Source organism: Suricata suricatta, chromosome 4, assembly GCF_006229205.1.
Source record: "Suricata suricatta isolate VVHF042 chromosome 4, meerkat_22Aug2017_6uvM2_HiC, whole genome shotgun sequence".
Lineage (NCBI taxonomy): Eukaryota > Metazoa > Chordata > Mammalia > Carnivora > Herpestidae > Suricata > Suricata suricatta.
The window spans coordinates 133,374,895-133,401,460 of record NC_043703.1 but is presented as its reverse complement, the minus strand read 5'-3'; the positions used below and the strand labels follow the sequence as shown (position 1 = coordinate 133,401,460).

The following is a 26,566-nucleotide window of genomic DNA, read 5'->3' as shown; positions in this document are numbered from 1 at the left end:
ATCTCTGATTGTGCGTCTGTTCATAATTTTCCCCTTATCTTTTGAAAATACTTTATTTTGGATACATTATTTTTATACAGACACCTACGTTAAAGTCAGTAACTAAACAGTGGTCAACATGAGTTGAGTTTTAAGGATGTGTCAGGCATGGTTCTACCTTTTCAAACTTATTATCTCCTTTAAGTCTTATGAAAATTACTGATATAGAGTTATTTATCCTTTTTAATAAATGAGGAAACTGGGGCAGAGAAATGCTAAATAACTAACCACACACCACCTTCCAAGTAAATATTTGAGCTGGGTTTGGAAGAAAATCATCTGATTCCAGACCTCCTATTCTTCCCAGCCATACTATATTCTTCATATCACTCAGGCTGCTTAGTGATGTGTCTGAATACATTAAGGTCATGGAGGAAGTCATCTCTTACAACTGTGATCCTTGTCTCTGGAGTTTTCTAACCCTATTGGTGAGTGCCTTGTGATTCTGATGGTGTATCAAGTGTACTTTACTTTCTCTATAACCAATTTTCATGAATGTGTTACCTCTTAATCCTGAGAACACAAAGGTTATTTAACACCAAGGGACATCACATCCATTTGTATCCATTTTGTGATCATCCATTTATAGTATATCAAGCACTGAACTAAAGTTGAGAATAATTACCTAATTATCGCTCACTCTACCACAAATTTAACACTACCTTGGAGGGGGCATCTGATTTTAATTAAAGCTATCTCTTGACCACAGGAAAAGAGAAATACTTTAAGAGTAGGGAGATTCAGATTGTTTCTTGCTAAAATTGCTCCTTATGCATCAGTGCCTGCATCAACCAAAGATAACACAGTAATTTAATTGGTTTTGGAAATTTCTGTTAAATTCACTGGCAAAAATGTCCAAAATACCACAGCTGCTAAAATTTCAAAGGTATAAATCAGTCACAGTAATAAAAATAGAGTATTATAATGATATAATATATAAGTCCATATGATATATATCAATGATATTATAGTGATATAATGATAGGAAGACACAAATATAATTTTACTATATATGAAAGCTATCAATGGACACTTTTGTTACTGATTCTGTTTAAATACCCTCTGAAAAATTAGACTCTAATACAGAATGGAGGTTTTCTGGTTATTACTGTTGGTTGTTACAATTATCTATTTATAATCAGATCCCTTGTTTCTTAATAAACGAAAAGTCAGGAAGAATTCAGATGTTACTAGCATGGATTTACTTCATACCTTTTTTTTTTAATGTTTTATTTATTTTTGATACAGAGAGAGACAGATCATGAGAGGGGGAGGGGCAGAGAGAGAAGGAGACACAGAACTGGAAGCAGGCTCCAGGCTCTGAGCTAGCTGTCAGCACAGAGCCCGACGCGGGGCTCGAACCCACGAACGTGAGATCTGACCTGAGTGGAAGTTGGAGACTTAACCAACTGAGCCACTCAGGCACCCCTACTTCATACCTTAAATTTATTCCTTGTCTCCAGATATCAAGTGAGTCTCATATCAAGTGCAAGTGGGAACACTCTTTTCCTATAGTTTCTCTGAAGCTTTATTACATACATCATTGCACAAAAAATATAAATCCACATCTTTTGAGGAACAACTCAAAGGCATACATAGGCATAATGTGTGTCAATAAGTTTTATTCCAATTTTCTTTAAGGCAGATATTCATTTCTACTAATTCCAGAATAAATAGGTAGGAGTATAATAGATGTAAATAGAAGGTCTATTATGTTCTCATAACCCATGAGTTGACTCTTTGCAAGTAAATGATGAGGTGGATCTCTACATGTTCCATGTACTAATAATACATATGATTTACACCCTAACAGCTCCTATGAAATTTGAGTACCATATTTTATACCAATTAAATATGAAAATCCATGATAATCATACAAGAGAAAAAAGCTAGTGTCTAAAGGCACCTTAAGTGTATGAACAATTTACAAACAGAAAACTGATACCTTGATTTTTACAAGGTAAAAATATTGTTCCTAGCCTTCAAGTATTTTAAAAAATGATATGCAAATCAAAGTGTATACAGAACTATGGAAATTGCAGTCCTTTTCTGTCTTTTACGTTAGGTATTATTTTATTGGAAAACAATATTCTATTTTGAGACCAAAACTCTGGGAGCTGTTGAGGTTCTCGCCACTGAGACAGCAATTATGTAGGGACCCAAACATCTGTCCACATTAGCTTCCATATATATGGTCCCACAGGAGACGTAGCAGCAGTGTATGTCTTTTTTTTTTTTATAATAGTTTATTGTCAAATTGGTTTCCATATAACACCCAGTGCTTCTTCCCACAAGTGCCCTCCTCCATGACCATCACCCCCTTTCTCCCCTCCCCCTCCCCCTTCAGTCCATGGTTCATTTTCAGTATCCAATAGTCTCTCGTGATTTGTGTCCCTCACTCTCCCTAGGACAGATACCATATGTTTGCACTCATAGGTCTAACAGGACAAACCTAACAGAGGACCATGGGGAGGAGAAGGGGGAAAGAGAGCAGTGTATGTCTTAATGAGACCGTTGTTACCTTTACATTTTGCTGAGTAACTTCAAACTCCTGGTGAATCAAAACTCCTAGATGTTTTTACTTTAGAATATTTCTAGGTCTAATGACTCTGATTGTTCCTTGTGCTAGTTCTATCTTGTCCTCACCTTCACTGATCTATAATTATCTATCACTTCGTTAATTTTTCTGTTCCATCCACAGTCTTAGGTTAAAGTAAAGACTTGTTTTAGTCTCTTAGAGGTTCAGTCACTGTTCATGTACTTCTGCAATACCTTTTCCCCTTTGTTCAAATGGATAAGTAAGCTTCATTTGAGATACTTTTAAGATAGGTCAATATATATGGAAATCAATATATTATTCTTTCTACTCCTACAGCCATCTTAAAAATGCTATTGGTTAAGTAAAAACAATGATGATGTATGTTTATAATAGGAAAACACGTATCAATTTGAGAAAATAAAACCTTTGCATGTGGCATGATGGGGGTGGAGGGGACACAGACAGATCTGTGCCATTTGAATACCAAAGAACATGGACTATCTCACTCAGATAGTTGTTGTAGAAGAGAATGGAAGAGCGTTTAAGGACAGAGCCCTGAGGAGAGTCCATGGACATCAGCATGAAGAAGGCTGATGGGGACAGCCTAAAGAGGCATGGTAGATTAGACGCAAACCAGGCATTTCTCTACGCTTGAACAACCAAAACTAAGAGCAAGACAAGGTAAGACAAGGTCAAGGGGGCTCAGGAGGGTATAATGCTGCCAAATAACTGCTGGAAGGGACTTTAGAGATCTTTTTCATTAATCAAGACATAATTGGTAACTTCTTGAGTGCCACAGAGACAACACTGTCCTTAACATCTCACAGATCTATTTCAGCTGCAACCCTACACCATTCCCTTAAGTCAGAGAGAAAAATCAATTATTTAATCTATGTGAAAAAATTAAAAACGAAAAACTGCCAATGTGGTTTGACCAGCAAACCACTGGAGTTGTGATTTAATGGATTCCCTCCTACAGTGCCTCTCATCTAATTAATTCCTCATGTCCGTCTCCACTCCAGCAGACGTGTTTACTAGCCAAGTTGCATTAAGATGATTTTGAATAGCTTCATTGAAAAAAATGGGTTAAATGAAGCAAACAGACAGAACATCAAATACAAAGTCTTTCATTTCTGATGACTGTTGCTTTCTTATTACAAATGTCTTCAATAGCAAAGCAATCTCTACTTTTCTGAGACACCATGCATATAGAGAAGGCTAAAATAAGGCAGGCGATGCCACACTTCCTAATTATCACACCTGCATAAATATTCATAGTACCCCCTCTTACTCAGAACAGTTCTGATTTGGACAATAAATGATATGGCTCCCTTAGATATGCTGTGACAGAAATGCCAATTTACATAAGACATTGAAACAACCTTGAGATGACCCCTCTCACAGATCAATCCAGTGGACACAGATAATTTTGCAAGTTCAGAACTTATCAAGGCTTCCTCAGAAAGGATTTAAGTTTCTCTTATTTGTTTGTTATATTATTTGTTGTCTTTCAACGTGCTTCTTTTTAATAAAAAACTATGTTAAGAAAACTAAGACAAAGGGGTGCCTGGGTGGCTCAGTCAGGCGTCTGACTCCTGATTTCAGTTCAGGTTTTGATCATATGGTTCATGAGACTGAGCCTCATGAAGTACTGGCTCTCTCCCTCTCTCTGCCCCTCCCTCTCCTGTCTCTCAAAAATAAATAAACTTACAAAAAGAAAACTAATGCATGGAGTGATTTAAAAACGAAAATAAATACAAATCAAGTTTCCTCAGATTTGACTATAAATCTTATTCAGTGTCATGTGAATTTTTTCAGTGTTTTCTCTCACAAGAACAGCAACCATTTTTGAGATAGAGGAAAACATAGATTATTTACTTCCACTTCTTGATTTTACTGTCAAGAAAACCAAAGTTCAGGGAAATGAAAGGACTTGCCCAAAGCTGCTAGTCTGGTTAGTGCAGAGCGGGGTCTGAGGACTCTGGCCCAAACACACGTGCTTCCGTCTGCATTCCATTCTGTCTCCTGCATCAGGTTCTTCACTTATTTTATTTCTGATGGTGCTCCTGGCAGGGAGAATGTCCTCAAAATCTAGCTTTGCCCTAAACATTACATATTCCAATAGGGAAATGTAGATAAAGTGAAAGACCCCACATAAAAATTTTAACTTACCAACTTTTTTCACAGTGAGCAAAGTAAGGTAGTGTTTGTAAATCAGCATTCTAAATTTCTTAGACTGCTGGTATTTGGCTGCTTCATTTTTTAAATTTTTTGATGTTTGCTCTTTTTTTGAGAGGGAGAGAGCAAGAGAGCGAGAGAGAGCGAGAGAGAGAGCACAGACGGGGAAGAGGCAGAGAGAGAGGGAGATATAGAGACAGAAGCAGGCTCCAGACTCTGAGCTGTCAGCACAGAGCCTGACATGGGGCTCAAACTCACAAACTGTGAGATTATGACCTGAGCCAAAGACAGACACTTAACCAACTGAGCTACCCACGTACCCCTGACTGCTTCTTGAAATAAGAGAAGCTCTGGGTCTTGTTTCTGACTTCAATGCAACAGACTTTGGTGTTATTTAAGTTTTATTTTATTTTTGGGAGAGAGAATGAGCAGGGAAGGGGCAGGAAGACAGGGAGAGAGAATCCTACGCAGGCTCCATGCTGTCAGCACGGGCTCTATATCATGACCAATGAGATGATGACCTGAGCTTAAATCAAGAGTCAGACGCTTAACTGACTGAGCCACCCAGGTGCCCAATGCAACAGATTTTAATACAAAAGAACAGCGGGGACTTTGGGAAAACTGGCCTACAGGACATCGCTGGGAATTCTGAGTTTAAGAAAATCATAGTCAAGATTTCTTTCTTAACATTCAGTGTATAAAAAGTTTAATTCATTCTAAAGTGTTAGGATTCATTTTGCCAAAGAATTTAAAGGTAAAATTTTAAAAATACAAATGTTTAAAGCAATATATTTGTTAAAACAAAACTGCTATAGTAAAAACTCAGTTTTAAGTGCTTTTATTTCCTTTACGTACTGTGTTAATATGGAGTTGATTCAGAATGTGCATCTGAATTCAGAGAAATGTATTTATTTACTGAATTTATATTATCAATAAATTCAAGGAGAAGCAATTATACTAATTGGATTTTAACACACTAACATTTCTTGCATGAAGGTTTAATATATATTTGATGACCCCATCTGTCCTACACCTATACAAATTTAGATGAATCATGTTTATTTAGGAATTATTTTCCATCAAGGAGTCAGTCAACATGATGAAGGGTCATAGTTGTAAAAAAATTTATTATATTTCCATACCGCTCAGGTGGTATTTCCACATATTTTCCTCAATCACCAAGATGATCTAGCTCTTTACAACAAACATGTCCTGGGATCATTTTAAAAAGAAAAAGAAAGGAAAGAAGACAGAAATTAAAGTAGTACAAATATTGAGTTACTGAACTCCCCTGACATTGTATATATTTCTCTATCATCAGAATTATATCACTTTATATAATTATTTTTCTTTTCCACTAAATTTTAAGCTTGGAAAAAAGAGACTCTCGACATTCTTCAAATCTCTAGGTTAAGTACAAATAAGCCACAATTAAGAAGTTAATATATTTGTGGGGCACCTGGGTGGCTCAGTCAGTTAAGCGTCTGACTCTTGATTTCTGCTCAGGTCATTATCTCGTGGTTTCATGAGTTCAAGCCCAGCATCAGGATCTACATTGACAATGTGGAGCCTGCTTGGAATTCTCTCTCCCTCTCCCTCTGCCCTTCCCCAGCTACTGTTCTCTCTGTCTCTCTCAAAATAAATTTTATTTAAAAAATTTAAAAAAGAAGTGAATATATTTGTGCTGAATCAAATGATTGAGTAAATACATGGATGGATGCAGAATCATGGTTGATGGGGAATAAAGACAAGTTTAGACAGTAAGGATCACAGTAGGATTTGGGGCATGATAAGGATCCATGGGAACTGGCGTCTTTTAAGGCATTGACATTGAAGGAAAAGGAATCATTCAATTCCCCACACCTGTTTGTTCTGGGCTAGGAGTATGATCCAGGCAGCATCGCAGGAGGAATCTCATTTCCCAGCAGCTGTAATAGGAGTGAACATCCCACTACTTCGATCCAGCATATTATTATTCTTACTGCTTCAATCGTAACTCTCCCCCAACTCTAATCCTGAATAATTTGATGTGTCTTATAAAAATTTCTCAGGCATGGGGCACCTGAGTGGCTCAGTCGGTTAAGTGTCTGACTTCAGCTCGGGTTATGGTCTCACGGTTCATGGGTTTGAGCCCCCAGTCGAGCCCTGCATCGGGTTCTGTGCTGACAGTTCAGAGCCTGGAGCCTGCTTCAGATTCTGTGTCTCCCTCTCTCTCTGCCCTTCCCCTGCTCACACTATGTCTCTCTCTCTCTCAGAAATAAATAAAACATTAAAAAAAATTTCGCAGTATTATTCGTAACATCCTAATAGATATTCCTCTGTGTCAAGGAGATGCAGAGCATAGCTTTTCCCTTTGTAAAATACTCTTCAAGAGGATCATAAGGCAAATAGACATGAGGAAAGGTTTGTGGGTGCTGAATGGGTACCCAGCCAGGAAGCATCTCCCGAGTTGGCCATGCTGATGGCAAAGGAAAGAGCCATAGGCTAAGTCCTAGACCCAACCACCCCTCCACTTGAGAGAGTGTCAAGATCACCAGAGGAGGTGTCAATGTACTTAGTTTCCAGTTTGGCCTCCGCCACTTAGAACAATTCATTTAACTCTTTGAACTTAAATTTCCTATCTATAAAGGTCTTGGTTGCTTCCTTCTTTCTTTCTGCTGTCTACTAAAAAACCATTTGTTGAGCTCCTATTAGGTATAATCACTGTGGCACTCCTTCTGCCCTAAAATAAATGTGCTAATGCCTGAAAGGTTTGGTGTGAAGATCAAACAGACATGCAGGGACCTTGTAAATAGCACAGTGTTATATAAAAGGAAAAAGCCTTATCTCTGACCCCTCCCATGTTCCCTATCAGCTTTAGCACCCTGGGCTCCACATTCTATCTTGTTTCCCTCTCTTCCCCACCAAAATGATGACTGCAATGATGGGGCACACTTTGGATAGCATCTTGTTATGATTTTGATCACTTTCTATAGCTATCATTTTTACTAGGCTACTCAAAGAAAGCTTTATGCTTTGAGTGCCCCTACCTTATATGTGAGCATACCCCTACATACACACTCATGCACCCCATATATAGAATTACAAAATACAACAATGTGATTTTTTTTAAGAAAAGAAAGATAAGAAAAGAAGCACACTATACCTAATTCCCAGCACGACTAGATTAGATTTGTGTAAATAGTCATCTGGAAAGTAACTAAAGGCAACAACAATAACAACTAACATTTACTGAGTCCTTACTACACAGTAGATATTGGCTAACTGGATGTAATCTTTTATAACAGGCGCTGTTACCCTCACTCTGTAGCTGATGGAACTGAAATGGAAAGAGGTTAAATCTTTAAGCATTTATTAGTTTATGAGTGAGAAGAAGGACTTAGGCCCATGCTAGTCTGCCCCCAAAGCCTGTGTTCTCAGTCATTAATGTTGCTGCAGGAGATGGCTCTGGGTGGCCACAACTGTCACCAAACCGATCTGCCAAACGAAATGCTAAGCACAACTTCATAAGGCTGTCATTTGTGTCCAAAATGAATATGTGCCAGTCACTCTAACTCTATGTGCAAGTTTGAGAAGCAACAAATTTAAAATGAACATGGTTAGAATTAGGCACACGGATAGCCTCACCGTCAAAAAGGAAAAACATGCTTTCAATAGATATGTAATATATGTATATATAACATACATGTAATAAATACATAGAGATAGCACATGCAAGGACTCAAAACTCAGTAGAGCAGAAGACTGGAAAATGTTACTGCATGGCCCAAAACTCAGATCCACATCAAAATGTCTCAAGGGCTTCATATACAGAATGGGTCATTAGATTAATACCCCAACAAAACCAGATTAATTTGAGAGAATATAATATACAATGATTATGGAAAACATGGAATATTAGAAAAGATGATTCTTTCCTGAATTCAAACCTATAGAAAATTCTTCAGTTATTCAAATAACTAAGTTTTGCAGGGTATTTTAGCCCTAGATATTGCCAGGTTTCCATCTAGATGAGGACTTCATATTATATTATTTATATTATTTTTTGTTATATTTATTTTTATATTTCTATCTATACTCATGTTTGTATTGTTATTAATACATTATATTAATATTGTTAATAATCTACTATATGATTAGACTACGTGTAGGTCAGAGGAATCACTTCCTTATAATACATGAGTTTAAAGCATCCCAGATTCCTCCATCTAGAGTTCTTTTTCCTCTATTAACACACAGCTCAGAGAGACCCCCTGCAGCTTTCTGTCTTTCCTTGGTAATCTGTGTGTCCTCCTTCAACAACATATCAGGATATTCTGAGATGCCAGCCTACCTCAGTCTGACACCCCCAAGGCACCAAGCCCCAGTAAATTCCTGGCTGGATGGCTACAATGTCTCTAATAGCCTTGCTTCTTCATGCTCAGTAAAGTCCTAGCATTTAGAGGAAGGACTCTGATTGAGCAACATAACTTCCCTTGATAACGCACAGGATTAGGAAGCGTGGAAGACAGGTGAAACCAATCTTGGTACATTTCCTTACTTCACATCCCTCTGAGTTCAATACTGCTATGAACAAAGAATCAGATTTGAATTGTTCCCAACATTTATTGTTCTGGTCTCCATTAGAGAGGGCAGCCAAACAGTGACAAGAGACACCTGGAGTGGAGACAGGGAGGGAGAAGGTGCTTCTGGGGAAGAGCAGGCAGAGTGGCTGCCACTGTCAGAGGTGGCGGGGACAGGGATGCTGCTAGCTCATTATCATTTGCTCTCAGCCTAAACACTGGCAGCAAGAGTCCCATCAATGCGAAGGGCGCTTGACAGGATGATGCCAGGGAAGGCACAGAGGTATCGAAACCTCCGCATTGGTGTTCAACTGAATATCTGCACCTCCACCTCAAGTAGAGCGAAAGACGCGAGGTTCTCTACGGCAGGAGCCATGTTGAAGTCGCCGATGTCATTTCACAATCTTGCAAGGAAACGTGACATAGAACAGGCGCTCATAAAACATTTGTTGGAAGCAGGAATCAGTGGGAAGGTACCAGCCTTATCTATTCCTCAAACCTAGGAAGATTCCACAAGCTGCCTCTGGCTCCCGGAACATACTCAGGCAATTGTATGTACATTTGATTTCAAGGACAAAGTTGCTGTCTATTTTTAATAAAAAAGCAGCTTGAGTGAATCCCTTGTCTATTTTCTTACTCTCCTATTGCTTTTTGTTTGCTTGAGCAAGAATCTGGACTAATTTCAGGCTTCACTTCATCTTAGTAATAAATGAAATCTAATCAGGGCTGCATAGTCTTTGCCTGTGTCTCTGTCCCTCCTCTTGCCCCCTCTTCTTCCCTCCTCCCTCTCTCTCTACCTACCCCTCCCTTTTGTACCCTGGGAGCCTCCCCTCTCTCCCTCTCCCTCTCTCTTCCCCACTCACTCTCGTCCTCCTGTTCCCTTTGACTCTCAGTACCTCTCTGCCTCTTCTCTTTCCTTCTCTCTTCTTCCCTTTTTCTCTCCCCTCCTTCCCCTTTCCACTCTGTCTCCCTGCTTCCTTCCATTTGTTTTTGCCTCTGTCACAACCACCATTCCTCCCCACTCCCTCTGCCTCCTTCTTGCTGCCTCTTTTTTCATCCCCAATCTGCCCCCCTTCTGACTCCTCTCTCTCTGCGTCTTCTCTCTCTCCCTCTTTCAGCTGAAAGGTAGAACTCACACTCAGAGATATATACATTGAACTAAATAGCTCATTTTAAAAACTATGTCAAGTCAAGATTATAACATTTAGTGTGTGAGAATGAAAGCTGTCCTCTGGAAGTTGTTTTTGTTTTATCATTCCCTAAAAATTAAACTCAACAGGACTTAATTTCACTCTCTCACCTTTTATCTCTGTAAATAATGTGTGTTTGTGTGTGTGTGTGTGTGTGTGTGTGTGTGTGTGTGTGTCAGAGAAAAGTTCCCTGTTGACAGGGAACATTTGGAGGTTTCTGTTAAAGGTTATAAGTAATTATATTTATAAACATATTGACAATATGTTTACTCCAAGCAGGCTAATAATTCACCCCCAAAAGTTTAAAATAAAATAGAACTAGTCTACTTAAAAGAAAATTCATTACAGACACCCTTGAACACTCATGTTGTGTAAAGTGTATGCAAATTGTCATTGGACAGTCATCTCTTTTTAGGTAGACGTTTGGTTTTTTTTTTGTTTGTTTGTTTGTTTTGTCATTGTTCTTGTCCCCTAGAGAAAATGTAGCTCAGGAACAAAAGTAACTTGAAATTGGACTTTCAAAACCAGTATCTAAAAATTCCTTTTGCCTCGAGACGGTTCCTACCAGATGAACTGCCATGTAGGGCACTTGATCTAGGAAACCTCCAAAACAAGAATTCTCACCTTCTCTCCAGGGGCAGAGAATTTAACTTTCTAACCAAGAGATAGTGCTGACACAAGGTAACAAGCATCCTCTGGTACTGTCTCTCTGTTGTCATTAATTTACACTGTCTTGTAATATATATAGATTTAAAAAAAAAGATAGACCAAGAAACTACTATTTTAAGTATAGAGAAAAGCTACATTCATTGTTCAGCCATATAAGGAAGTTAAACAGTACAGGGCCAGGGCAGGCAATGACAGAAAGCTACTAATAAAGACGGTTCTTCTTTATTTAGGAATGAAGCAAAAATAAGAGAGGAAAAAAGACTAGACAATCGTTGAACAGGTCGTTTTCCTTGCTTTTCAAACTCAGCCTGATCATGGTTCTTCTAGGTTAATGGAGAGTGGAGGTGGGGTGCAATGCAGTTAATGCATGTTTTTGAATTACAGAAAAGGTAAATGACTACTCCATTTTCTCAATTCTGAGCCGGATGAGGAAATGCTGTAGTCAGGGTCACAGCACAAGCCCCCTGCACGTCCATCCTCACCTCTGAAAGCCATTCGAGAGGAGAACAGTCCCTGAAGAAGCAGTGCGGATTTTTTCTTTTCTTTAATGTTTATTTATTTTGGGAGAGAGAGAGGGTGAGGGGTAAAGAGAGAGGGAGAGAGAGAATGCCAAGCAGGATCTGCACTGTCAGTGCAGAGCCCTGCATGGGGCTCAATCTCAGGAACCCAGAGATCATGACCTGAGCTGAAATCAAGAGTCTAATGCTTAACCATCTGAGCCACCCAGGGGCTCGGAAGCAGTGCAGACTTTACAGTCAGGCAGTCCTTCCACTAAACTCTATATCCAGCCTTCTTAGCTGTGTGACCCTAATAAAGTCTGTACTGTCTAAGCCTCAATTTCTCCATCCGTAAAATAGGTATAAAAGCACTGAGCTATTATAGTTGTGAGATTACCTCGAATGAATAATGTAAGAAAAACAGCACAAAACCTGGCTCTCGATACATCTTATACAAGCTGCCTTCTCCACCACCATCACCACCTCCTACCGCACCACCACATGCAGAACTACCACCTCCAACAGCACCAACACCACAGCAAATCCCACCATCATCAACACCACCTCCAACACCATCCCCACCACTACTAGTGTCACTACTACCACCACCAGCACCACCACCATATCCAAACTAGCGCCTCCAACACCAGCACCACCATCACCACCACTACCAGCACCATTGCCAGCACAACCGTATCCAAAAGCACCGGCGCCACCACCATCACCACCACGAGTGCCGTTATCATCATATCCAAAATCACCACCTCCACAACCACTGTCACTATCACCGCCACGACTACCATCATATTCAAAACCACTACGTCTAACACCATCCCCTCCACCACCTCCACCTCCACTACAACTACCCTCACCACCAAAATCACCACTACTACAGCCACTATCACCATCATCCCCACGTCTACTGACATCATCCATACTTTACAAGTGAGATGAGCGTAAGTAATTTCCTGAAAATCACAAAGCTCATAGAAAACCAAGTTAGAGCTCAAACTTGGGTGAAGAATCCAAATGGAGGACTCTTCCTACATCCATATTTATCTCAGAAAGTCTAACATGGAAAAGTGGAGTTGTCTTAGTCTCATGGGTCATCACAGGGCTTCAAGAGCACCCAGAACTCCAGATCTCTCATGCCTGAGCCTACTGGAAATACAATATCCTAGGCCGCCTCATTAATCTCTAAATCACCAGGTGTAGAGAAATTTCCCTGGTTGCTCAGTTATCATGAGCACCAGCCTGAAAGGCCAGAGACAAAAGCTCTGTGTTTGGCTCTGTTTTTGCCCCCTGCCTCCATATCTTCAAGTGTCACCAAAGAACACAATGTCTATTTCCCTATCTGACCCTGTGGAGACATTGTGAGAAGGAAAGAAAATGTCATCTAGAGCACAAATCCTCAGGAGAAAGGCAGGAAATGAAAAGGCATTGTTTATTTCGCCTGGCTCTGCAGTGAGACAGCTGTATAGGCCTGTGAAAAAAAAATGAGCCCTGGCTGGCTCAACCTTTGGCAAATAGATGGGTATTACGTAGGCAGTATGTTGAGCCAGGAGAGGAAGCAAAGGAGGAGATTTCCTTTAATTCTGCCCATATTGTTGACTGCCTGCTTTCCCTCCCAGGACCTGCTGGACTTCCCCACTACCAGAGCAGAAAGTGCAAGGCAGGGTAGGAAGCCAGCAGCTAAAGCACCAATTGCTGCAGCTGCTTGCCTACTCCATCAGCACCTTCCACAGGGCTCACCCTGAGCAGTCACAAAGGTCATTGCTCGTGCCACTGACTCACCTTACATTTGGCTGTCCTCTCTTCCTCTCCTGCCACCTGGCTCAAAGCCACTTCTATTCTATCCTTGCAAAGATAACGCGTAATGGAGTCTATACAGCTTTCCCAACCCAAAGACGGCAGGTCCGATGAGCAGATTTCAGTACCATGACACAATATGATGGAGATATTTTATGGGAAAACCTCTATGGTTCTCAAGATACTGTAGCCCAGGCAAGTTTCTACACCTCAGTCAACACGGACAGAGCAGCGTCACAACAAATAACCCCGTTATAGGTGTTAGACCCTCAAGGTGTCTCCGTTCAAAAATATTAAGTCTGCTTAAGTCCCTTTGCCTGGGTTATCAATGTCCTCAGATGAAGGAAGGAAGGAAGGAAGATGAACAAGGAAGGAAGGAAGAAAAAAGAAAAGGAAGGAAGGAAATCTCTTCCTTCTTCACAATTTGGTATAAAACCTTCTCAAGTTTTACCAAGATGGTGGCTGTAACATTGCTAACTCTGAAAAAATGTGGCTAGAGTAGGACCCACGTGGGTTAAGGGCTGCTCAAGGGGGTAGAGGATTAAAATAAGTCAAAACCATTCCTAGACACCAAGGACGAATTCACAAAGTACAAAATAAAATACTGACAACATTTTAATAGAAATCTTGTGAATTTCCTTTACAGATACAAGAGGCAGTGTGTTGCGGGGGGGGGGGGGCAAGCTCATATGTTTGTTTTTATAAGTAGATCAGCTCTTTTATTTATATTTTTTAATTTAATTTTTATTTTATTGTGCTGAAAAACTCTTGAGATCTACTCTCTTAACAGATTTCAAGTGCACGATACAATATTGTTAACAATAGGCACAACATTTTATGGTAGCTCTCTAGAACGTATTCATTTTGCATTACTGAAACTTTATACCTATTGATTAGCAGCTCCCTCTCCTCCTACCCCCTGCCCCTCACAACCACAACTGTACCATCTACTTCTAGGACTGACAATTTTACATATCTCACATAAGTAGAATCATGAGGTATTTGTTCTTCTGTGACTGGCTTAAAGGGATATATATTCAGATTAATTTAAATACCTTCATAATGATTTTAAATCCCATTAAAGAAAATAAATGCCCATTGAGTCTTTCATTCAGTTTGATAACCACCTTATTTAGTGAAATTGTGTATACTTTCAGATTTACCAAGATACTACTCCATCTTCAAAAACACATTTTTCTCTCCAGTTATGGCTTCTGTCCTTCAAAAGGAAATGCAAATCTTTTGTCCAAAATTAAGACTTCTCCTACAGCTTACACCATGTCTTCATCATGATGTCTGACTTCTCAATACATGAATTATCTCATTATCTCCCATTTTAGAGTACCAGAAGTATATTTCTTCTGCTTCCTTCATAGTAACTAGCCCAGTGCTAGGCACAAATCAGTAGCTTATTAAGTATGTGCAGATTGTTATTATATAAATTCTTTCTAGCCTTAATCAAGTGAAGCAACCATCCCCCTATGAAATGGCCTCGAATGACGATTCAGAAAAGAGTCCATATTTTAAACACTTCAGTGTGTCTGAACTACAAAATTTCCTCATTTGCTAAGATAGAATTTCTTTATGTAACTATATTACGACCCTGAACTCTAATTAGTAGTGGGGAAATGAGATGACAACAGTAAACATGGAAATCTGGTGGACATGGTAAACAACCATGTTTCACACAATCAATTTAGGCTCCTGGCAATGGCGAATGGGAAGTCAAAAAATTTTTTGGCGCTTACCCTGTCTCATTTTTGTAATAGTTATGCATTCATGAAAACATATGCATTTGTAAAAACACTTCTTGTAGTTACAATTTAGATTTGCAGATGATACTACATGTGGTGTGGAACTAAGAAGAGATAAATATTCTAGGATGAAAAGATAATACACCAAAGCAAAAATGCCTTAAAATCCTTAAATCATTCCCTCTAAATTTCTTTCTTTAGTAGATTCCCTTGGAAAATTTTATGTCAATATAAAATACCATGCTTCTATCATTTTAATAGGTTAAATGTAGCAAATAAAATTTTTCTTCCATAAAGTAAATCTTGAGTATGTTGGATTCAAATTTATGCTAATAGCCTTTCTTGCCTACCATTATTTTCTATAATATTTTTTATCATTTGTGTTCCCCCAAACACACATAATTATTCTTCCATTCTGACCACGTCAAGTTTTCTTACTATTTTTGCCTCATCTCCTTTTTTTACAGCTGGCTTATTTCTTGTATTACATATTTGTTCTACTCTCAAAATTGAACTGCCATCTCACAGAACTAGGTCTTTACTCCCTGGAATTCTATAGTGCATGAGAAGAACATTGGTGATATAAGTAGCAAAAACAACGTATTTACTTTCCCTAAAACATAATAATAATAATTCCACAAAGCCTATAGAAAAATGAGTTTTTATTTCTTTTTCCAAAAACAGGAATATAAATATTTAGTGTCAAAGAGCTATATTTGTTGAGATGTCTTCCTAAACTGAATGAAGTTACAATCACACTTGTAATAGCTGTTAAAACAAAATTAAGTTTGGACAGATTCATTGTTTAATAAATTATGTTGTGGCTAGGAACCCCCAGTAAACTGATTTGCTAAGCAATATATTACATAAAATCTCCAACTCACATACCTTGTCTTTCAACTCTGCATCTTTAATATATAATAGTAAATGTTCATGATCTTTTGAGTAGTTCTCTAAGAATATTGTTACTGGGTTATAACTAAGTAATTGAATTTGATTTGTATCTACATTAGTTAATTAACTTTAACATTTTACAGAAGAGTCAAGCTAATGTTAGACCTTGGAAGACCAACAACATTTTGTAACAAGTACTACCATTAAACTAGCATCATTAAAAAAAAAAAAAAAACCAACCATTAGTAACACTTCAGATTTGTGGATATCACCTAGCAAACCACAAATCAAATTAACATGTTTTTCATTTTTTATTAGCTGTTAATATTAGAAAGAATTTGCTGTTAAAAATCAAGATTAGCTGGCATGGGTTTAATATTTGTCACTGATTGACTTTATACAATAGCACGTGCTAAATGTTAATTATATCTATTAGTGGGTTTTTACATTGTAATTTAAAAACGTCTTGCTGAGAATGCACTTATCACTTATCAGTCTCTTTCTCAGATACAGATTTTGATCTTAAAAAAGGTCAAGTTGAAATAATTCAACTCGTTTACACAAACATGTGAATGAATAGGTACAGATATGTTTATATTATGAATTTAAATGTCTTCTACAAAAATAAAGTGAAAGGTATCTTGTTCTTGAAATCAAAGGATCAATAAAGCTGACTGCCTCTGGACCTCCATCCCTTTTCATATTGCATTCAAGGCAGAAATGTCTACCTTGGCTAATGGCTTCTTAAAATAGGTAAGTTTGTTTTTCTTTTTTTAAGGCAAGGTAGATTTATTTAAGACTATTGCAGAAAGAGAGATTAAACTCAATTCTACAGAAACAAAAGTTTGTAGAATCTTAAGTGCTGAATGTCCTAATAAAAAAGTTCTAAAGGACGGGAGGGTAATCTAATCCAGGCTCTTCCAAGAATCTCTCTATGGCACTCCGGAAAGAATAATAAATTCTGGTTTCATGCACAGCATTAAAAAAACAAAGAAAATCATTTTTTAAGTGGAATAAGTTCAGTGGTATCAGCAGTCATATCTGTATATTGCAGGTTTCTAAGAAAGTCACCGCTCAAGATTAACTGTATCATTGAACGAGATATCAATGCACCCTTCCAGAGAAACTGGGCTGATCCCATATTGTTCACCCTCACTGTCTGATGATAAACTCTGTGGCTTGGATCTGACTGTGTGGACCTGGCATTAGAAACAACACCTGGATGGCTCAGTTGGTTAAGTGTCTGACTCTTGATATTGGCTCGGGTCATGATCTTGTAGTCACAAGCCTTGCATCTGGTTCATGCTGAGCATGGAGACTGTTTGGGATTCTCTCTCCCCCTCTCTCACCCTCTGCTCCTTCCCTGCTCGTACTCACTCTTTCAAAATAAATAAATGATCCTTTAAAAAAAAGAAACAACTTCCAGAGGAAAAAATAGTTCATTAAAAAACAAGAATAAGGGATCTTTGATAATGTTATGTTTTCTAGAAACATTTTTTGAAATCCTTGGTACCTAGCTGAAGGCTAAGTCCCAGTGACCTAAACAAACTTATTTAAGCAACAGATGTATTCAGCATCTACAAAGCTTGTCAGTAGTAACTCTATAATGTCAGAATAAAGACTCTTTAAAATTAAAATTCTAGAAAAAAGAAAAAAATGGACTAATTTTATTTTACTGATAAATGCCATTTTTAAAATTTCATGTATCAACTTAGTGACTAAATATAGTGAGAGTTTTATTAAACTAGGAACTAGTAATCAATCTAGAATAGTCCTAAGAATACATGCACAGAGACAGCATGCCAATAATTCTAACCATTCTTACCAATTTTCACAAGGTATCTCAATTTCTAAACCTGGAATTTGGCAATATTCCTTCCTTAGCAAGATTTAAATCAATTTAATGGCATAGGGTGAATGTTTTAAATGGAGCTTGGCAAAATAAATTATTCCATCACATCACTGTCAGCACTGTCAGTTGGGTTTTGTTTGTTTGTTTACTTGTTTGTTTGTTTGTTTTCCATTCTTTTTCCTCTTCACTGTGCCCAAAAGAAGGTTTATGGTTAGGTAAAAGTCCTGGACAGCAAAATAGGTAAGGAAAGACTACCTCTCAGATAATGAAGTTCAGAGGCATTATTAACAAAAATCAAGACCAAATTTCCAAGAGAAAACATCCTAAGTAAAATGAATAAACAAAACAAAACAAAATACCCATTTGGTCATATTTAAGGACTACCCTGTGAGTTCATTTAATAATATTCAAGGCTCCTTTAGTAACATGCAATATACTTTTATATAGATTACAAGTGCTATCTAATACAAGAGGGTTCAATAACTGAAATGATTAGAAAATATAATGAGAAAAAATTCATACCAAAGGAATAAAGTTAATGAGCTAGTGTGGGCAGGATCACATTCAATGCAAGACCTCTGGGAAAAGCCTTCCTTTTATGCATAAAGCCTTCCTAAGTATGCATAATATTCATTTGCTTCTATATGACTATCTTTCAGTAAAATACATGTTCCAACAAAACACATCTCAATAAGGGGAATATTAACAATATGAGAACCAACATAAAATAGATATTCACCCAAAGTTACCCCCCCCACATGCATGTAAAGATGGATATTATAATCTCTGCTTTGCTTGATTTCATCATGATATCACACTCAGTAATTGTCCATCTCTATAATGTAACATCAAAGACATGTAAAGACACTGGACAGCATCTTCAGGAGTATCTGTTCCCTCTGCCCACTTCCCCTGGCCCCCTCACCCTCACTCTACATTTTAAGCAGGAGAGTTTCATTTTGGAGAGAACATACTTGGCATTTGACATACCACATAACATTTACACAAGTGTTAACCATTTTTAGAACAAACTGTATTACATATTTTTTTTTCCTGGAAATTCAACCAACATAATCATTCATTTTAATACTCTTTGTTGTACTGCAGACATTACAGTTTCCTCCCTCCCTTCCTTTCTTCCTTCCATCTCTCCTTCCTTCCCTCCTTCCTACCACGCAGTTTGGACACTGCTCATTGACTCAAACTTTCTGCTTTGCATTTGGTGAGTGCAATGCCCCCTCCTAGGTAAGGAAGGAGAAGTAGCTCTAAACAGCAGCTGTCAGTGGAAGAATCATTGCACAATCAGGCACCTGGTGTCACAACATTGGCAAGAGTCACTGTACAGTGTCTATAAGAAGAGTAAATTGCTCTCAATCCTTTTCTCTAACCTGTTCCTTGTCAAATAGGATGCTTGAACAGAATCTTACCCTCTCTCCATCACTATTATCAGTAGGGTAAAAGGGTTCACTGGATCACGAAGTGTAAAAGCAGACTAGAACAAAATAAGAGCTAGATGACTTTTTCTCATGTTGGCATAAAACTAAAAAAAGCAGGATTGGTCATCATAATTAAGCATTAGCGTGTAAGCAGAAACATTATCTTCTACGGTCACAAAAACACAGTATCAGACACAAGCAGCAAAAAATATTCCAGCCAGACCTGGTAGCCAGGAAATTCTTTTCAAAGGTGTTTCCTTTTTGGGCTTTCCCAATTTGTACTCAATAAAGAAGTTAGAGACCTAATGTGAGGTTTTAAATATTTGCTTTCAATAAATAAATAAAGAAATAATTCGCTTTCAATAAATAATCTGCTTTCAATCAATCAGCCAAAAATTCACTTTCAATAAATAAATATTCACTTTCAGTAAATCAATCAATCAATAAATAAATAATTCACTTTCAATAAATATTCACTTTCAGTAAATCAATCAATCAATCAATAAATAATTCACTTTCAATAAAAAAATAATTTGCTTTAAATAAATAAACAATAAACAAACATCTCCTTTTTTGTTAGTGTATATCATGTGATTGAAAACAGAATGCACATTTTCAACCCATCATAAGTGATTTGATAAATTGTGTCACAAATTTCATTCCATTATAACCTCTCTAATGTACTTCAAGTATGCAAAAGTACAAAAGTAAAAATAAAACCAAATCAAGATCCCTATACAGAGATAAGTGGCACATGAGGGAGCCCTGGTATTTTTTAAGTGGCCTTTTACAGTAAACACTCCATTCCTTGTTTGCCATTTCATTAAAAACTGCATGCACTCTCCCATTCACAAATGCACTCAACCCCACACAGATGTATAAAAAAAAGAACTTACACAATTTCATCGTTCTGGAACTCGAGCTCTCCGCAAGTGTCCTCAAAGTCCTCCCCACCACCTCTGGCAGTCCCTTCGATGGTTTTATAGGGAACAATTACATTTCCTCGGGCTCCAGATGTTCTCAATACCTTCACCTCCATAATGCCAATGCTCTCGCTCACATGGGTCACAGGTTCCTCAAAAGTAAAGATGCCAGCATGGTCATCATCAAAGATAGTCACAGTGGCGGTGGAGGGAGAGCCGAGGCAAGCGAGTGTAGAAACATGATTTGCTTCCAGGATGCCATCTTCTGAGGCTTCGGAAGATACTTTAATGTTGCTCAGATGCACAAGGAAATTTTCATCCTCCTCAAAGATATCATCATCGATGATGCCAACTCTGATTTCCTTCTGGGTCTCACCAGGCTTAAAGACCACAGTTCCTTCAGTAAATTCGTAATCAGACCCAGCATTGGCTGTGCCATCCTCTGTTCTAAAGTCAACAAACACAGTGTTGGTCAAATCACCACCTCTGCGGAGAATGGTCAGGGCCACAGTACCACAGTTCTCCAAACACTGATAGGTCCCTTGTTCGAAGAAGATCTTACTGACAGGGTCATTTTCAGCCACTTCAGTGTTGACCTCATGCATGCTGACAGCCTTCCTTGCCTGGTCAGCTGCATGCCTCTTTAAAATGTTGCCAGCTCCAGTCATCAGGCGGGTAGCTTGGATGCGGTAAAATGCTCGACTTTTTTGCTGCTGACTTAGGACTTGGTAGTTAGCTAATTCTATTAATTGCTCGATTTCTTTCTCTGGATGTTTCTGTTTGAGCTCCTTCAGAATCCTAGCCATTTCTCGCCTAGCCTCTTCATCATCTTGGTCCCTCTCATCAACCTCCAGAACTAGGGCGCCATCTAAGAAATTGTCGACATGGGAATTGACCACTTTCCCATCCATTTCAATTTCAGTCTTGGAAGATGGCCTGTCTCCTTCATGTTCAATGATCATTCCCCTCTGCTTGCCAGCCCGATACCTCTTGTAGACATACTTGTAAAACAGAAGCCTCCTGTCTGCTACCCAAGCGAACACAACACAGATGGGAAAGAAGAAGAAAGTAAGCAAACCTTCCCAGACCTCCACGACCCCAGGAGAGATGACAGACAAAATAATGTAAAGCCAAGTATAAGCAAAGATGCTCCAGGCTGCTGTCACAAAGAACACACGCAAATGCTTAATCTTCCTCGTCTCTCCATCTGGGACCACGTAAACACAGAGTGCGATAATGATGAACATATTGAATGCAGCACTTCCCACGATGGTGCTGGGACCTAAGTCTCCCGCAGTGAAGTTATGGCCACACACTTCAATTACTGAAAGGAGAATCTCTGGAGCAGAAGAACCCAGGGCCATCAAGGTCAGGTTGGAAACGGTCTCATTCCAGATCCTCACAGTGGTCTTGGTGGTCTCTCCATTGGGTTTCTTTATAGTTATTTCTTTTTCTTGAGACGTGATGACTTCTATAGAGGACATGAACCGGTCGGCAATGATAGAGACTCCGAGAAACATGTAGACCATGGCCACAAAATACACGGTAGCTCTAGCAATTTTGTCTCCAAAGGAAGGGTCTTGGGGCTCCCAAATGGGTAAAATCACTCCCTTCTTACAGTAATATGAGCCAGTACACTCGCCGGTTTCATTGCCTTCTCCTTCCATTTCTGTGTCAGCACTAATAAGGTCCACATGGGAAAATAAGAGAGCCACGAAGGCTAACAGATGAAATCCCATTGAAAATGTAGGAGAGAGTCCTAAATGCAGCATGTTGTACAATGGTAGACTTCCAACTGTCCCAACCTACTGGTAAAAACAAGATGGAGGGAGGGTAGGGGAAAAAAATCACATCATCAGAGCCAGATCCAAAGCATGACTAATTACTTATTTTTATTACTCTTACCAATGATTTGTTTATTTTTGACTACCATAACATCTATGGTGAATCATTCTAGGTATCCATCATTGATTAAGCATTCCTTTGTAAAACTCATAGCTCAATCTCTCTGCTTTTCTACATGTAGCCTCCATTCACTGAGCAATGTACACAATTGACTTCTTGGAAGTGAAAGTTAAATTATAGGTTTGCCGTGTTGAATACATAGTTATGCATGCTAGCAGCCAATAAGGGGGAGGGGAAGACTTCTGAAGCATTAAATAATTTTCTCCTTGTTGCTAATGCAGGTTTTCCTTTTAAATTTTGATTAGTATAACCACCTTCCGGAAATGGTTTCATTGCCAAAATCACCTTATTAAGAATGATGCTTTAATGTTCAGATTCTAAAAACCTTACCAACACAAGGCCTCTCAATTGCTCTTAAATTCTGGAGCACACCTTACACTGCATTTTATGAAATCATGTCCTGTGGCTCCAAGCTTATTTGGAAACACAGAGATACCTTCAAGGTTTCCCACAGTCAATGGTATGTGTACTTGAGAGAAAAAATATTCTGCTGTAATGCAGTATTTCTGCACATTAAGTATAATTTTTATAAACATACTTTGATGAGAGCACATTTCCTCCTAATTTGCAGCAAGCCCAGCCCTCCTGATATGTTAGCAGCTGGGTGTCTGGTTCGTGAAGCACAGCTCTTCAAATCTGGGTACAGATCTCGCTTTAGAATCTGCAGGCTGTCCACAGCAGGAAAGGGAGATAACCAGGCCTGGGCCTAGTTGTGTCTTAAGACTCTTGTCTGACAGGCTGTGAAATCAGCTTTCCTAGCCATCAAATGTTCCTTCTCCGTGTTGATGTCATCCTTTTCCATGGTCATTCTAAAACATGTATTAGTTCTACAGAGGGTCCAAGTGACCAAAAAATTCAGGAGCAATAATTCCATCTAAATTAGCTCATGTGGCAGAACAATGGTGACCACAAAGTATATATATGATGACAGGCTGTAAGTAATTAGGGATCTAGCGGCAGAGTCACTGAGCCACATAAAGCTTGGTAAACAAAGCAAAGTAGTGGACCAGAAAACTGTGGCACTAACCTCACCCACCAGCTCAGGCAAAACTCCACTTGGATCACACCGCACCTCTGCCTCGAAGGCTCAGTAAGGTGCTGACATAGAGGAAGGACTGCTCCAACTTAGGGTAACTCTGGTCTGGAAGGCCAGCTATGACATCAGACGCAGAAGGGGTGCTGAGTCAGAACATCACCTTGTGGCCTGATAAAAACTTACAAGTGGAGCTAGACTGGAGCTTTTCATAGCCCGGGGCAGTCTGAGAGCCTCCCACACATTCATCCACATTCTCTGGCCCATGTTTGCTACTGATGGCAAACAGTGGAAATTCACCAGGGCCTAGGAGAAGCCCCTGGCCCAGCACATTCCAGCAGACCCTCAGAGAGCCCACCATTGCTGAAAGCGACTTTTAGCTCATCACTATTGGGAGATAAGCTTGACATTTTCCCCAGACTAAAGACAGCAGAGTTGTGGTAACAGAAATACATTCCCCATAAAAGGCTGAAAAATAGAAAAAAAATATTTAAAAAAATTTTTAATGTTTATTTATTTTTGAGAGAGAGAGACAGAGCATGAGTGGGGGAGGGTCAGAGACAGAACATGAGTTAGAGCCCTGTATCAGGCTCTGCGCTGACAGCTCAGAGCCTGGAGCCTGCTTCAGATTCTGTGTATCTCTCTCTTTCTGACCCTCCCTCGCTCAGGCTCTGTCTCTCTCTCATAAATAAATAAACATTAAAATAAAAAAATAAATATGCAAGATTCATGGTCCGTGATTCTACTTATTCAGTCATTACAGGGCCTGGGTGGGTTGTGGGATCGCCACTTAAAACAAGAAAACATTGAAGCAACCTCCAAGAGTAGTGGAAGATCTAGTTAAAATTCCCTTATGCAGTCACTTATTCCACAAATATTTATGAGTGCCACCTACTACATGTTTTACAATGACCTGCTGGGCTCTCTCCTAGGTCCTAAGAATTTATCAAAGAATTAAAAGCAAAAAAACAAAGTTTCTGTCCTTGGAGACCTTATTTTCTATCGCAGAGGAAACAAATAAATATCAGATGCTAAAAAGTGCTGGAGAGGTGGAGGCAGAAAGGACAGGGAGTCCATGGGTGTGAGAGTGTGTGAGTGTACACATGAGTGTGTATACACATGTGGCATACAAGGCTTTATACTAGATGGTTAAGAAAAGCATCCATGATGAGATGACATTGGAGCAAAGCCCTGAAGAAAGTAAGGTACCAAGCCCGGTGGGTATCTACAGGAAGAGAATTCCAAGCAAGTGCCTAGACCCTGTTGGGACTTTTCTTAGCATAATGTAGGAGCCACAGAGGAACTAGTGTGACAAGAGGGCATGGGCCAGGGAAAGAGGGCTCAGAAGCTGGAAACACATTGGAGAGCGATCAGGAAAGGAATGGAGGTCACCTTAAGGCACTGGCTCTGCTTGTGAAAGAGATGAGAATCTCGTAGGGAGGTTCTGATCAGAAGTGTGATATCAGCTGATTTTCCTACTACAAAGGTCTTTCTGCTGGTTCCCTGAAGAATACAATTATAAGGACAAGAGTGGAAACACGGAGACCAGGTTTTGCCTCTTATTTAAAAATCTGGAGGCACCTGAGTGGCTCAGTTTGGTAAGCTTCTGACCATTGGTTTTGGCTCAGGTCATGATCTCACAGTTCATGAGTTCAAGCCCCACATCTGGATCTGTGCTGACAGTGGAGACTGCTTGGGATTCTCTCTTTCTTTCCCTCTGTCTCTTTCAAAAATAAATAAATAAACCCTGAATTATAAATGATCTCCATGCCTAGAGGTATAATAAATGACAGAACAAGATTTCTAGTTTAAAACCTTTGGAAAATTTACAACTTAAAATGTCTTGGGAACCTGTGAGGATCAGAAAGGTTAAGTATTTGCTTGCAGACTATAGTACAGAATGGAGAGACGAAACCCAGAACATAAATTCCAACCTGTGCATGTCTCCAGGACTGATATAATTCACCACTTCCTTCAAATTTCTGCCAAATCTCATCATTCCATTTTCGCATTTCAGCCAAAATGAGCTTTCTGAAGTACAGCTCTGACTTTCACTCCCCTTAAAACTCTCATTGGTTCTTATTGCCTTGCAAACAAACCCAATACCCTCAATAAACTGTTCAGACCTTTTAGGATCTAGCCTCTGAGTTCTAGAATATGGAAATTCTTTCTATTCCCTGACCATGACCATGGTTCTGACCTCCAGGTCTTTGAAGATAGTGTTTTCTGTGCCGCAAACTATTTTCTTTCTTAGATGTAAATGTCAAAATGGCACAACAGCAAATCACTGTCAATTGTCTGAAAGATTAACAGGAGGTTCTATTTATAAAGACTACAACAGACACTGGGCTAAACTCTTCATGTATATTCTTATATATAATGCTTACAATAACCAGCATTGCTATTTTACACAACTCCTAGTGTTGCCATTTACATTACAGTCCCTGAGGATAGCACTGCCTGGAGTTATGCAATGCTCAGTGCCCTAACAATCACCCTACACAGTAGATATTATTAACCCACTTTGGAGATGGGATTCACGGAGGCTCAGACAGGTTAAGTACTTGTTGGAAGTCATAGAGATAGAAACTCCTGAATAAAGATTCAAACCCTGGTCTGTCTCTATGACCAGTATCATTAACTGTTCCATAATAGCATCCCTGATAGTGTGTGAAGTAATCTTAGAGAGCTATTGGATTTGGACTTGGACTGGCCCATTGGAAAACCTCTTGGCTTCCATGAAGGGTTAGGAGGGCCTCAGTAACAAAGCCCCACGGAGGGTTTCCAACAGCCTCACTTTTATCTTATGGATTAGAGACTCAAACAGACAAGCATCGATGGCTGTGAGGTAATGTACAGGCTGGCATGGTCCTAGACACAGCTGCCCTACACTTGCTGGTTTTTTAGCAATCACCTCGCCACCTCTTTCTGCCACACTGTCTGAGGGCAATCTCTTAGCTCAGCCAAAAAAAAAAGTCATGCCCAACCCACATCTCACAGCATATTCTTAGCCAAAAGGGTACAGATGTCTAAGGGTGGATGCATCAGTAAAAATTCCTATCAGAGAAAAAGGAAGGGGGTTTCTGAGGTCAACTCCAAAACATCACAATTATATTCAAAAGGTGGTAGTATTGTAATCTGTGAAACCAGTGGACATAAAACAGATTTTTGGCAATGGAGCAACTGGAAAGAACTCTCTGGACCTCAGTTTCTTTCTTTACTAAAT

At 39.1% G+C, this 26,566-nt stretch overlaps 1 protein-coding gene across 15 annotated transcripts in view; it reads right to left on the bottom strand.

Moving 5' to 3' along the window:
* Positions 1-26,566, bottom strand: part of SLC8A1 (solute carrier family 8 member A1) — a 364,284-nt gene that overhangs the window by 273,595 nt on the left and 64,123 nt on the right. For 12 of the 15 annotated variants that reach the window (XM_029937892.1, XM_029937890.1, XM_029937893.1 and 9 more), the window contains one exon: positions 20,316-22,147. In XM_029937892.1, the coding sequence (XP_029793752.1) occupies positions 20,316-22,114 (1,799 nt within the window). In that variant the 5' untranslated portion in view covers positions 22,115-22,147. Of the gene's footprint in view, positions 1-20,315; positions 22,151-26,566 lie in introns of all 15 variants that reach the window. The other 3 variants (XM_029937883.1, XM_029937886.1, XM_029937882.1) reach the window with 1 other exon arrangement.